Source organism: Protopterus annectens, chromosome 9.part0 (assembly GCF_019279795.1).
Source record: "Protopterus annectens isolate FY-2018-M chromosome 9.part0, PAN1.0, whole genome shotgun sequence".
In the NCBI taxonomy this organism is placed as follows: domain Eukaryota; kingdom Metazoa; phylum Chordata; order Ceratodontiformes; family Protopteridae; genus Protopterus; species Protopterus annectens.
This window is the reverse complement of record NC_056743.1, coordinates 864,660,848-864,674,117: the sequence shown is the minus strand read 5'-3', so window position 1 is coordinate 864,674,117 and position 13,270 is coordinate 864,660,848. Positions and strand designations below refer to the sequence as shown.

The 13,270-nt window shown below is 35.7% G+C and overlaps 1 protein-coding gene across 2 annotated transcripts in view; it reads right to left on the bottom strand.

Annotated features, from left to right (window-relative positions):
- Positions 1–13,270, bottom strand: part of AGAP2 (ArfGAP with GTPase domain, ankyrin repeat and PH domain 2) — an 823,589-nt gene that overhangs the window by 342,117 nt on the left and 468,202 nt on the right. For both annotated transcript variants that reach the window (XM_044083585.1, XM_044083586.1), the window contains exon 6: positions 9,600–9,734. In XM_044083585.1, coding sequence (XP_043939520.1) covers positions 9,600–9,734 — 135 coding nt within the window. The remainder of the gene's footprint in view (positions 1–9,599; positions 9,735–13,270) is intronic.

Below are 13,270 nucleotides of genomic sequence, written 5' to 3'. Positions count from 1 at the left end.
CTGAGTCTTTCAGATTTACAGTTATTGACTGCATTGTACATAAAACACAGGATAAGGTAGTAAAACATGAGATATTGAATGTAAAGGAAAATAAATGGTGGTTTATTTCCACCAGGCCTGAATGATCATTTTTAAAAACCTCTGTTTATTTAATAATTGTATAATTGATAATTGAATGCTATGTATATATGTGTGTGTGTGTGTATATATATATATATATATATATATATATATATATATATATATATATATATATAGAGAGAGAGAGAGAGAGCGCCTTGTTGGAGGGAATTCTTGTCATTTGTGTTTTGCTCACTGAGGGAGGCAGTTATGCCGAAACTGGTCTGATGTTTTTGTTGGGCAGGTACATTTTTTAATACATCATGTATTATTTAATATAAAATTATATAATACATTTTTCCACACCGAATTGTGCTGACCTGCTTTTTTTACTTGGACTATAAAGCATCAATTATAATTGTAAACTATGGCTTTACAAGAAAAATCTAGCTGAGAAAGTCTGGATTTTGGTTGAATTTATAAAACTTGTTGAGGGACTGACAGGCATATACCCCATTTCATGTCATTAATGTTCGGAAGGGCAATAAAAGGGAAAAAGGAGGGACCCAGTGGGAAAAAAGTAACTAAATAAAATAGTTTTTGTTCTTTTATAAATTGCATGTCATAATGTAAGGTATATTCAATGATTGTTGTATGTGAGAAAGATACTAAACTAAACAAGTGTTTTTTACAATTTAAAAAGAGAAGAAAAGCTGGACAAAATCAGATTAATGTCAATGGGTTATAATCTTGAGTTATTGTGGTGGGGGTGTAAACGTGTACTAATTATAATATACATAGAACCGAAATGTTTTTTTTTTACTTTTCCATAAGAAGATGTCTGGTTTAATGATGTGGGTTTTAAAACTGAGTGACCATAATGTAATAGTTTCCTTTAAGCAAATAAATGCTCAAGGCCAGTTGAGATATCTGGATCTGAGGGCACTTCCTCATGTTGATCTTATGTTTACATGGAAACAAGCTGATTAAAGGTGAAGGCAAAAAAAATCAAGAGGTTTGGACACTCTTTACTGAGAGAAATGTAAAATTAAAAGGTACAAGGGCAAGCAGTTCTGTAAAAAATAAAGTCAGAAATTATTGGAAGTGAATAAGAGGAAGCAGCTTTCCTGGTCACCAAATTCGTTAATGCATTTACTAGAACACTGTATAATTTAGCTTTATTTAAAGATAGACAGTGCATTTTTCTTAAGGCTAATAGTTAATGTTTTCTAAAACATACTAGTTGTTTTTCACATCTGAGAGGAGAATAAAGATTAGACAAGAACAGACAGCAATTAGTATAAGTAGGAGTACAGGCTGTAATATGCATATTAGCATGGATAAGCTTAATTTTAGGTTAGGTTTTGCCTGTGTGTGCAGCTGTCAGTTTGTGACACTTTAGGGTTTTCATTAAAACAAAAAGTCTTGTAAAATTGGATATAGGTTCAAATGAAGATGACAAAAAACTGTATAAAACTACATTTTACTCAAGCTGACAATACAAATGGCTGTTGTTTCTCAACCTTCCAAACATTAGTAGGTGCATGTAACACAAAAACTGGAAACAGACATTTAAAAAGTTGTCATATATAATAGATGGGACTAATAACTTCTTGTCATAATGGCTACAATAAAATATTATTTTAGAACATGAATGGCCTCACAGGTATAGTCAAAAGGAATGAATATTGAATTATATTCAGAAATACAGAATGCAAATAACAATATTACAGGAGACACACTTGGAATGAAATGAGTATTAGAATCTAATAAAAATTATTTCAAGATGGATATTCATCATAGTATCAGGTACAAAGGAAAAGGTGAGTACTTATACTAATTGCTAGAGGAGCTCCAATATTGACAGAAAAGGAAAAAAGATAGTAATAGTAGATATGTGGTAGTAAGGGACTACTGGAAAGGGATGAGGATTACACTGGCATTTATTAATATTTCACCTAAAATTGTTATTATTTATCTTAAGAAAATTTGGGAGAACTTTGGGAGAAATCAGCTTTCAGCAGCGAATATTACTTATGGGTGAGGACTAGAAGTTGATTTGCAACAATAAGAATGTATTAGGGGACCTAGAATGGAACGTATAACAAAAAAGGTAGAATTTTGAAGAAATTTATGAAAACAATTTTATGGAAAATGTGAATTAAGTAGATGGAACTCAGAGAAAATGTACATATTATTCCCCAAAGTATAATAACTGGGCTAGATTAGACAAATTATATTTCACAGGAACATATGCATGTAACTGAAAGCTTCAACACACATCTAATAACAATTTCAGATCATGCACCTATGATAACTGTGATGATATGGTCAAGTGCCAGCATAGCCAACTGGAGTTTTGTAAAGAGTGATATGTCCTTAGAATATCAGACTGATTTATACAAGATTGTTGTGTTACAAATGTTTTAGAACTTTATGTCATTTGTATATCAAACTGATTTGCACAGATGTTTGTGCTGAAAATGTATTGGTGAGGTTTGCTTGGGTTAAAATGTATCAACAATGCATCCTGCTGAAACGAAAAGAAATGTACATGTATTATTGTAACTGAATTAAATGTATATGTTTTAAAAGAGGACACTGAGACAGCAAAGGTTAAATTTAACAAAAATAAATGAAATGTAAATAATCTGTTAAGCCATTAAAACTACACCCAACAGTGCTGAATAGGACCGGAGAGACTGGGTCTCGGAAAGAGCCTTTGTCCATTAGCTCAGTGTGCTAAATTCCTGTCTCAGATTCAAGAGGAACACTGTGAGAACCTAGAGTCAGGTGCCAGCCCTCTTGAAAATTACATTTTTGATATTACAAAGAGACATCTCAGAGTATTGAGTATTCTGTTTGGGAAGCCTGATTAGAAAGACCCTCACCCACAGCATCTTGCCTTGCGGTAGTAAGTAACTTAACTAGGAAACAGTAAAATTCTCTTAGATTCAGTCAGGAATATAGTGAAGCTTAGTTTAGGGAGTGTTTTTCTTTATTTGTATGAGTCTGTCAATGTTAATTTCAATATTTTCTGTGATTTAAACTCTGTGGTTCACTGCACTATTTTCATGTTCTTTTATTATTTATTATTAAATATATTTAAAACATTTATTGTGGCTGGTCCTTATAGAAAGTATCTAACCTTTGACAGTACTTACATTTATTTGGTGAAACTGTGTGGGGAACTCCAGAAGGCCTAGCTGTCTTGGTGAACTACTACTATTTGTATTAGTTTTAATACTGCACTTTATAATTGGACACCCTTTGTTAAGGGCCTTAGAGTAACTGATTTTGGAGTGTCTAGTGGTGGTGATAACTACTTTATAGTCTGGGCAGAAGGGGGCATAGCTAGTAAGCCTGTGCTAGCATTTCCCAGGGGTGTGTGTGTGTGTGTGTGTGTGTGTGTGTGTGTGTGTCTGCGCAAATTAAATCTCTCAGAGTTTGTGTGTGTGTGTGTCAGCTAATTGGGGCAGGGACATGAAGCATTGGGTTTACAGAGAGGGTGCTGGAGGACTTGGCATGGATACTCGGCTGAGGACGTAACCCTACAGCTGTACCAGTGGGGAGTCTTACGGGGACTTGGAGGGACCAGATATAGAGACATCCAGACCCCGGGCTGAGTGTGTTCCCTGTGTGCACTTAGGGTAACCGTACTTGATGCAGAGAGGTCTGCATCTGGAAATACTGAGTGTATCCATTTGTATTCCAAGTGCACATCCCCCTCCAGTATCAGTGGTGAGGATTCAGGCTCTTTGATTACTGGCCCAGCATGGAATGACACATATTGATAGCAGTGGTGGGCATCACAATACGTAAGGCAAAAATGCATGATATGAAGTACAACTGAGACACTGGTGCTTCCCTAGCTGCCTGTTAAAAAGAGAGGAATTTAAGGAATGGGTAGTGGAAGTTATTCAAAAATTGTTAAGGAAGATAGAAATTCCTTCAGAAGTTATATCAAGTGAGTGGGATAATACAAAGTTGGGGTTAAAAAATGAGTATAAATAAAAGAAAAAGAGTTATGGCTAAAAAGTAACAAGAATTATTTAGATGGGCTGGCAAATGATAAAGTATTACAAAATAAGGGGATCTCATGGAAGAGGTGCAAATGCAGAGTGCTAAAGAGAAAATACAGGAGTATCTGTATAATATTCATGTGTTTAGAAAGGTTGCTGTTAAGCAACTATTTTTTGATAATAACTCCAGAGCAGAAGCCTATAACAAGAAAAACAACCAGAGATCTTATAGCGGTATTAGAGATATTTTGGAAATTTTATGAATATTTTATAAAGTTTAGGAATGTGAAATCAAGAAAAAGCACAAATGGATATATTTATGGAAGACTTAGCTATGTCAAGGTGAGAGGTAGATGAGGCTCAACAATTAACAGTTAAGACAGGAGGAGATGAGGTAAAAGTGGTGACATAAAAATAATCTGCAGGAAGTTCTTCAGGAATTGATGGTATTTCTATGGAAAACTGAAGTTAAGAAGGAAGAAAGAGATAAAGATCTGGAAGGTTTTGTATAACAGTATTTAAAAGGAGGGGAAGCTCCTAAAGATGGTAAAGACCCATCATACCCAGCTACATACAGGCCCATTTCAATTCTAAATCATGATTACAAAGTATTGATATCTGTAATAGCTAAAAGAATGGCAAAGATGTTGCCAGAATTGATAGATATGGATCAATATGGCTTTGTGGAGAGGAGACAAACATTTGACACTGTTAATAGAACAATGATGATCCAGAAAAAAGCAGAATGTAAGAAAGTAATACTGTTGTTGGTGGGTCTTAATGCACAGAAAACATTTGACAGAGCAAGCTAGGATTTTATGAATATGGCAGTGGAAGCATTTGCACTCCCTGAAACAATAATAAGGTTAATTAGGAGGATCTATAACGGATTGGGGCAAAAATTGAAGTGGGAGGGTTCCTCTCTGATAAGGTATGTCTGAAAAGAGGAACTAGGCAGGGGTGCCCTCTTTCTCCTTTGGTGTTTTTCCTATATTTAGAGCCATTTACAATGAAAATAAGAGACTTAGAAATTCATGGATATAATTGCTATGGTAATTTGGAAAAGTTTGCTTTCTTTTCAGATGATACTATTTTTCACCTAATAAAAGCAGAGAATGACAACTCGGTGTTGTGAAACATTCTGAGACAGTTTCAGGTGTTTTCAGGATATAAAATGAAGGAAGACAAAGCAAAGGCAATAGCTGTAAACTATGTACCCATACATTAATTGGTTCATTAATACCCTTATTTATGTGGACATGATAAAATGAACTATTTAGAAGTATGAGTTAAAAAGGATTCTGTTATGGGATATATGGGAAGAGACTAAATACAAAGTAACATAAAAACTGGGAAACTGGTAACTCTTGTTGACAGATATGGATAGCAACATACAAGCAATGAAGATGTTTTAGTCCTGTTAGTTTTATATACCCGTCAGGCATATTTTTGTCAACCAAAGGAGAAGTTGTGGACAGTAATTATAAACAGCTGAAGTATTTTATCAGAGAAGTGAATGGAAGACAGCAACAGTCAAGTGGGATAAGTTGATCCTTCCAACAGAGCTAGGTAGTTTAGAATTGCATGATCTGAAGGGCTCTTTTAGAGCTATACAAAACTCAAGCAGAAAGCTGGAAAAGGATGATGATGAAGCAGGTGGGGGGATTCAAAAATAAGGAGAAACTTGGATTTGGGATGCAGATCCCTAAGGAGAATAACAACAGCCATACAGAATATTATATTTATAAAGTATTAGAAAGCATTCTAAGAACTATACCAACAATAAAATGGAGAAAGGAGATTCTGTTGCTAGGGACGGTTGCATGCAGGATTACAAAGAATAGGAAGGGGGGGCTGGAATTTACTGGAGAAAACTGATAAAGGCACCAAGGCACTGGGAGCAAATAAATAGACAGAGGAAGGTGATAGAGTGGGAAGAGGCCAAGAAGACATTTCTACTGCAGGGTAGAAACTGCCTTCCCTAGCAGGGACTGATATCAGAGTATAGGCAAAGAGAAAGGGATACAGGAATCCTAAGTGAAAGCCCTGCTCTAGTAGAATTTTTAGTTGAATCCTGAATAGAAGCTGCTGTTAAAAATGGATAATTACTAGGGCATATAAAATATTGTATGATAACTATGGGAATCTATCAGGGGAGGTTAGAAAAGATAGGGAAGAAAGACTGGATAAACAGTTCACAAGAAAACAATGAAGCGACACATGTATAGCTCCTAAACATGCAACAAAGTCTAGAAGATGCAGGATTTTTGCTTGGAAATGTTTGCAGAGGTATTTTTATACCCCATGTAGACTCCAAGGATGTTTTCCTCAGGTAGATGACAGATGCTGGGTGTGGGATGGGGAAGTAAGAGATAACCGGGAACATATGTTTTGGGAGTGTAATGAGTTGGCAGACTTAAAAAATTTCCTACAGTGTACTTTGTCAGAAATATTGGGTAAGCAAATGGGTGTAAGTAAGGAAATAATTTTTTTGAGCTGGGATACAGTATCTCAATTCCCTAGTCTTAGCAAGGCATTGTTCAATTTAATTTTAATGGCTGCCAAAAAATCAATTACGAGAAAATGGAAATGAAGGACTTAACCAACTGTATTTGAAGTAGTGGATATTTTAACACAGATAAAAAACTGGAAGTAGGATCTTTAGAAAAGGGTAGGGGCAAATTACATAAAAAAATGGAAATTGTGGGAACAATACATGTAGACTATTGTTCTGCAGAGGTGAAGTGTAAGGGAATGGAGAAATTGATCAATTTATGTAATGCTGGACTGATGATAAGTGTATAAATGTGAACATGTTAATATTGTTTGTTTACTTTTATATAAATGTATGTATGCCTATGTCTTTAGTGATAATTCAATAAAGGTATTAAAAGAAAAATTTATATATACATAAGAATTGTACATCACGCTGCACAGTAAAGAAAAGTGTGATAGCTAATTTGCTAGCTGAAAAAGTCAATAAAATAATATAAAAATAATTATCAATTTTTTATTAAAAAGAAATAATTAGAAATAATTAGCACATTTAGATTATCACTCATAATATTTGAAATGCACCATTCATACAGATATTACATGTAAAGAAATGTCTTTATTTTTATCCTGACTATAAATATCATTTGCTAAATTATAAAACAATGACTGGACTCAGTGTTCATGTTATTATCCATCTGAAGACATATCCATGGTGGTTAACATATCTGATATCCCTCATAACAGGAAGGGTTTGAAGCACTAAAATACTCATCCGGCAATAGGACATATCTATGGTGGTAAACATATCTTATATCCCTCATAACAGGAAGGTTTTGAAGTACTAAAATACACATCTGGCAAAAGGTGGGCAGATACACGAGCTGCTCATCGTTGTAGGCTACTCTAGAATTTGAGATACTTTCCCAAAAATACCTCATAAAGAGTAATCTTTCTGAATGTTATGCCCAAAGTCTGGTTGACTGAATGCTAATACGAATACTAGCAGCTACTGCTTATCTTCAGTTACTACTTAAGATCTAGTAATATGCCAGATGTCCAGATATATACAGGAGTCCCTAAAGGGAAATAACTTACAGCCTGGGTACACAAAGACTTGTGGGAAGTTTTTGCAGTGCCTGAAAAATCTGATTTTAGTGCGACACTGTCACTGGATATGACTGTGCATTGTTGTTCTGCTCCACACTGTTGGCATCACTGAGAGTTATACTGTGGTGAGAAGCTGTCTAGCTTTAGAAGTTGAGTATATACCCCTATACACTTGTTTTACCATTTGTTTGCATGAAACCGTGATTGAGAACACCATAAAACATCAAGAACAGTGTTTGAAATAGTTTATTTTTACTTGCTATCCATTGCAGTTTTTTTTGTTTTGTTATTTAGTCTTTACATGGAAACTGCACATACATAAAGCATTGGGCTGGTATAAGTATTTCTTAGTGCCAAATATTATTTTGCAATGAAGTTGATTTACAGCAAAAGTGGTTAAAATTGGATGGTAAAAATAAAAAAGTATGGGGAAGTTCTCAAGTAACAACTTAGAAATCTTTCTATACATTCAAAATGTTTTCTTTACAATGTCTAGGAGTAGTAGGAAATATTTATTTGTATCTTGATCCCGTTTTTCATATTTTTATGACTGGTATTAGATATGCTGCTTCACAAATCAAGGCAATGAATACCGTATCTAATTTCACATGAAATGTGTTGCTGTTCCATTAACATGGTAATACTAGAAACATTATTGAATTCTGACTGAATAGCATTATTACAGTTTCCAAAAGAACAATAACTGAAACATTACTGCTCTGCATTTTAATTATTTTTCTCTGGAAACACTGGTGCTTTGTTTTTTTAACAAACAGTATGACCTGAGTTGACATGCATGAAGTACTGATATATTCATATACGTTATCAAACTGCCATTGGATGGGTGCTTTATTTTATGAGAAATAACAATATTTCCAGCAATATAAATATCTGTAGACTAACAACAGTCTGATACTGAAATGAACAAATTACTTTCATATATACTTGAAGGAAGGCATCAGAGAAAACTAATTATCAAATATAGGTAACCTAAATTTCCCGGATATTCCATAAAATTACAAACACTATGCTGGGGTTTGACTGCATATGGTTGTAGGGTTGGGCAACAAAAACTTTAATATTTTTAATTTTGAATATTTAACCTCTAGAGAGATGCTATACATCTGCAAAATTCAATTTCCAAGGCACATACAAACAACTTTGCTACTTTTGTAGTCACAACCATTTAGTTAATTTGGAAAATTAAATGCATCTATTCTTTCAGGTTTAATGAAAGTGTTCCTCTTTGTAGCATCTTCAATATGAGAGCAACTAAATTATAACTGAATGTTTTAAGGATACAAATTTACATTTGATAACATTCTATACAAACAAAATTTTTCATTTATATTTTTAGAGTATTTATATTAAAGGTTTCTTTAGGAGAAATAAGTATGTGCTTTTATGTATTTTTTTATGCTTTAAATTATTTGTGCTTGTGATCAAGTGCTTTTTTTGGTATGAATTAAAAGATTACCTTAGGTTTATTTAAATGTTGTGTTTTCTGAGAAAATGTTTATTCTGATGAAGTACTGATGTGGTGGATGAAAGTGCTCAGTAAACAGTTTATTTTATATTAATCGACCATTTCTGTAGGACATTCAGTCAATGTTTATGTTAGTCTTTATTTTTACAAATCACCGTTCAGACTGTTGTTGGAATTTAGTTATGTCACTTATCCAAACAGTATTCCTGGACTGAGTCTGAAGGAGGCCCGTGTGGATTAGTCCTCCACTTTGCTAACAAATACAAACAAATAAACAGAAAAACAAATGTACAAACAAACGATTAATTACATAAAACAAATCAATCATAATAAACATGAGCAGCACTGCTGTAGAAACTGGTGACTGACTGCAGAAGAATTAAGTGACTTGACCCTTTAATATGAGAAAAGAGGAATATACACATTACCTTCATTGAAAACGCGGTCAACATTCAGGCCGTATGTTGCACATGTTTCATAGTATGCACAGCGTTTCATGTCAGTACACAGCTTTCTTGCTTGGCCATCGTCAATTACTCTTGGGTTCACTGAACTTATCTTGTCTAAAAGACATAAAGATACTTCTGTTTGAATTTAATTCACAACTAACAAAAGGCTAATGTTTGTCAAATGATTTATGAACAGACTCAAAGCTACTTGTTGTGGTAAGTTTTCACACTTTTTTAATCACTTAGCTATAATGCAGTCACTTATTTTCAGCATCGGTGTCCTTCTATCTCCAGTGATATCCCATTCCAGTACTGAAGTATCTTATTATGCTGAATTTAATTTTCATTTATTTTATTAAAGTTAAATTGGACTGGTCCTTTGTTACCTGTTTTCAGTCATAAACTCATTAACACATTTTTTATAGATTGTAATATATGCATACAGTAGCAAGATACAATACAGAACAGTTAAAGATGGATACCCATCATGTTTTTCTTTAAATTTGATATGCCTACAGTACACCATCATGATAACAAATGAAGACAAAAAGTGGAACAATTTGTAAAACATAATGCTACAATATGTTCAATATAAATGCTTTCTGTTCACCATCTTGATCATATGATCTCATTTTAATCATTTGTGTTAGATTATTTTGATGACAGGTACAAATAAATCACAAAATATCATCATTTAAAATGGGATGTTTCTGGCCACTGACATTTACTATCAGTGCATATGCTTTGTCCACCCCTGTGCAGTGAGGTGCTGCCACTGAGTGTTAACCACATTTCATGTGACTTAATTATTTAGTGGGTATTTCAATATTCAGAACAAATTTTCTAGAATGCCTTACACATTATCTGCACATTTTGATTACGTCTCAGAACAGCAATTCCAAAAGCTGCATTTATCTACTTTGTTCACTCTGTGTTACCAATCTAAATCTCAGCCTTCATACATCAAAATAACAGACACACACCTTCTAGTTGTCATCTTCCTCTGTAAACATTATCTACTGAGGCCTGGCACTGCACTGTCTGGGTATAAGAATATCAAGAGACCCTTATCCTATAAAGCTTCTCCCACCACTATCAAAACATTTGTAAACAGCTTGAAGCTAAGGTCATGCCACTTTGTACTGGAAGTGGAGATGATGCAGAGGAAAGTTCAGGTCTCCCAAGTGAGGATCCTAAATACTGGTATGATAGTAGGCATTCATCATGTGCAATGATACCATCTAACATAATGTGGTAGAATAAAGGGCATTTAGAATGGAGGATTCAGTATGTACATCCTGCTGTATTTAATGCACTTACAAAAGTCACCAAAGTCAAAATGAGAGTAAGTGGATCATCTTTCTCAAGAAGATAAAGGGACCAAAATAAAAGAAAGGGGAAAGAGGCCAGAGTAAAAGCCACTTGCTTATTCTGATGCTGAAACAGATTCTATAACATCATCAGAGACAAAATGGTCCTTCAAATAAGCCCTTAATACAGGGACTCCAAAGAGTTCTGAGATGCCACCTTTTCTTCTTATGTTCAAGAGCTACTTATCTTAAAAGATAGTTAGGACAAACTCAGAGAAATCACTTCCTATAGGTAATTCTGACCAGTTGTCAAGGCTGTTGTGTAATAACATGAAACTCCTGCCTTTATGATACTTAACAGGAGTGCTGGATTTAGAATGCTTAATGCATGTGTGACACCAGTGTACTGGCCCAGCAATCAAGGAGCCTCAATCCTCACCACTAACACCAGTGAGGGGCATCCATATAGAGAAAGGGTAATAAATACACACACAGTAAAGTACAATTTCCCTTAAGAGCACACAGAGGTCACAGTCAGTCTGGGGCTGGCTACTCCCTTTCTCTCCAGGTCCCCAATAAGACTCCACACTGGCACAGCTATAGGGTCCAGATCTCAGCCTAGTGAGCAAGCTAAAACCTCTAGCATCCTCTCTGTCCAACCAGTGCTTTGTGTCCTTGCCCAAGTAGCTGATACACACACACACACACACACACACACACACACACACACACACACACACACACACACACACACACACACTTTGAGATAAGAGTTTATACAACCACAAATACACTCCTGGGGAAGGCTGGCACAGGTTCTCCAGCTGTGCCCCTTTTCTGCCCAGTCTAAAAGGTAGTACCAGCTGCCACCACCCACTAATATTTATCAGCTACTCAAAGGCCCTTAAAAGGGTGTCCAATTATTACTGTGCAATATTATTATCCAAATGGTAAGTGTGACTTAACAGTCAAGACTTATTTGGAGTGATGTAGTACAGTATCACTATATGCATGCAATGTACTCTTAGAGCTTAAATTATCTCTACACAAAACACCCACAGTTGAAAGGTTTAAAATATTTAATAATAAATAATAAAAACACAAGACAATACTTCTTACTACACAGTGCTAGTCAAGAGTTTAGAGATCACAGAGAAATACTTAAAATAATACCATAGAAAAGTTCTAACATCAACACAGAAAAACACTTGGTCTAATATGCCTAATTCCTTATAGGTTCATAGGTTCATAGGTAGGTACTAGGCTATCTTCCCAAGGGCATTTATAAGCCTAGCCAGAATGTGTTGGCTTTTGCCTCCCTTTTAAATTAGTTTCCTGGGCCTCTGTCTAGCAGGGCCACTGAAGTGATCCCAGGGGTAAATTTACGATTTCCCATCCACTCGTCAAGATTCCTCTTGAAGAGAGTCAGCGAGGGGCTCTGCCTAATATAAACTGGGATTTTATTCCAGAGTGAGGGAAGTCTCTGGGACAGGAATATATCCCTCCAGCATGTCCTGTTTATCATTGTGCTGAGGTTTAATTCACTGGAGTTTGTGGCTCTAAGAGATTTGGTTTTGTTGAGGTGGAGCATGTCCATTAATTCCGGATTGGACATGGCCTTATACGTCAGGCAGAGATCACCTCTGAGCAGGCGGTAAGCAACCGAGTATAGCTGGAGTTTCTTTAGTCGAGCTGCATAGGGTATCTCTTTGAAGCCCATGATTCTCTTGCTGAGGTACTTCTGTGGTCTTTCCAGCTGTTGCAGGTGTCAAGTAAGGTACATACTAAATGGGGCATTGTACTCTATTATGGGCCTAATGAGTGATGAGTAGAGGGGCACAATGACCTCTCTTGATCTAGAGGTGAACCCTTTTGTGGTTAGGTGGGCTACATAGAAGGAATTTCTAACCACTTTGGCAATGTGATTATCAAAAGAGAGGTTGCTATCTACCTGGGGCCCCAGGTCCCTAATTACATTTTCCGTATCTAGTGGATTACCACCTATGTTGTAATTCGTGGGCACTTTGTTTTTCCAAAGGGGATGACTATGCATTTTTTGGCATTCAGCTTGAGGCCATTGTTTTGACACCAGGTATCTGTCTCTAAGACTCTTCTGGAGGATGTCTGTGTCCGCTGGAGAGTTGTTTATGGCCCCCAGTTTGCAGTCATCTACAAACTTGGTCAGCCATAGTCGTCCCGTGCTTGCCTGTACCTCAGAGAAGTATATACCGAACAGGAGGAGTCCCAGGACTGAGCCCTGTGGGACGCCACTTGTAACTGGTTTAGAGTCGGACATGGCACCCACAACTCTGACCATGTGTGTTCTATTTGTGAGCCAGT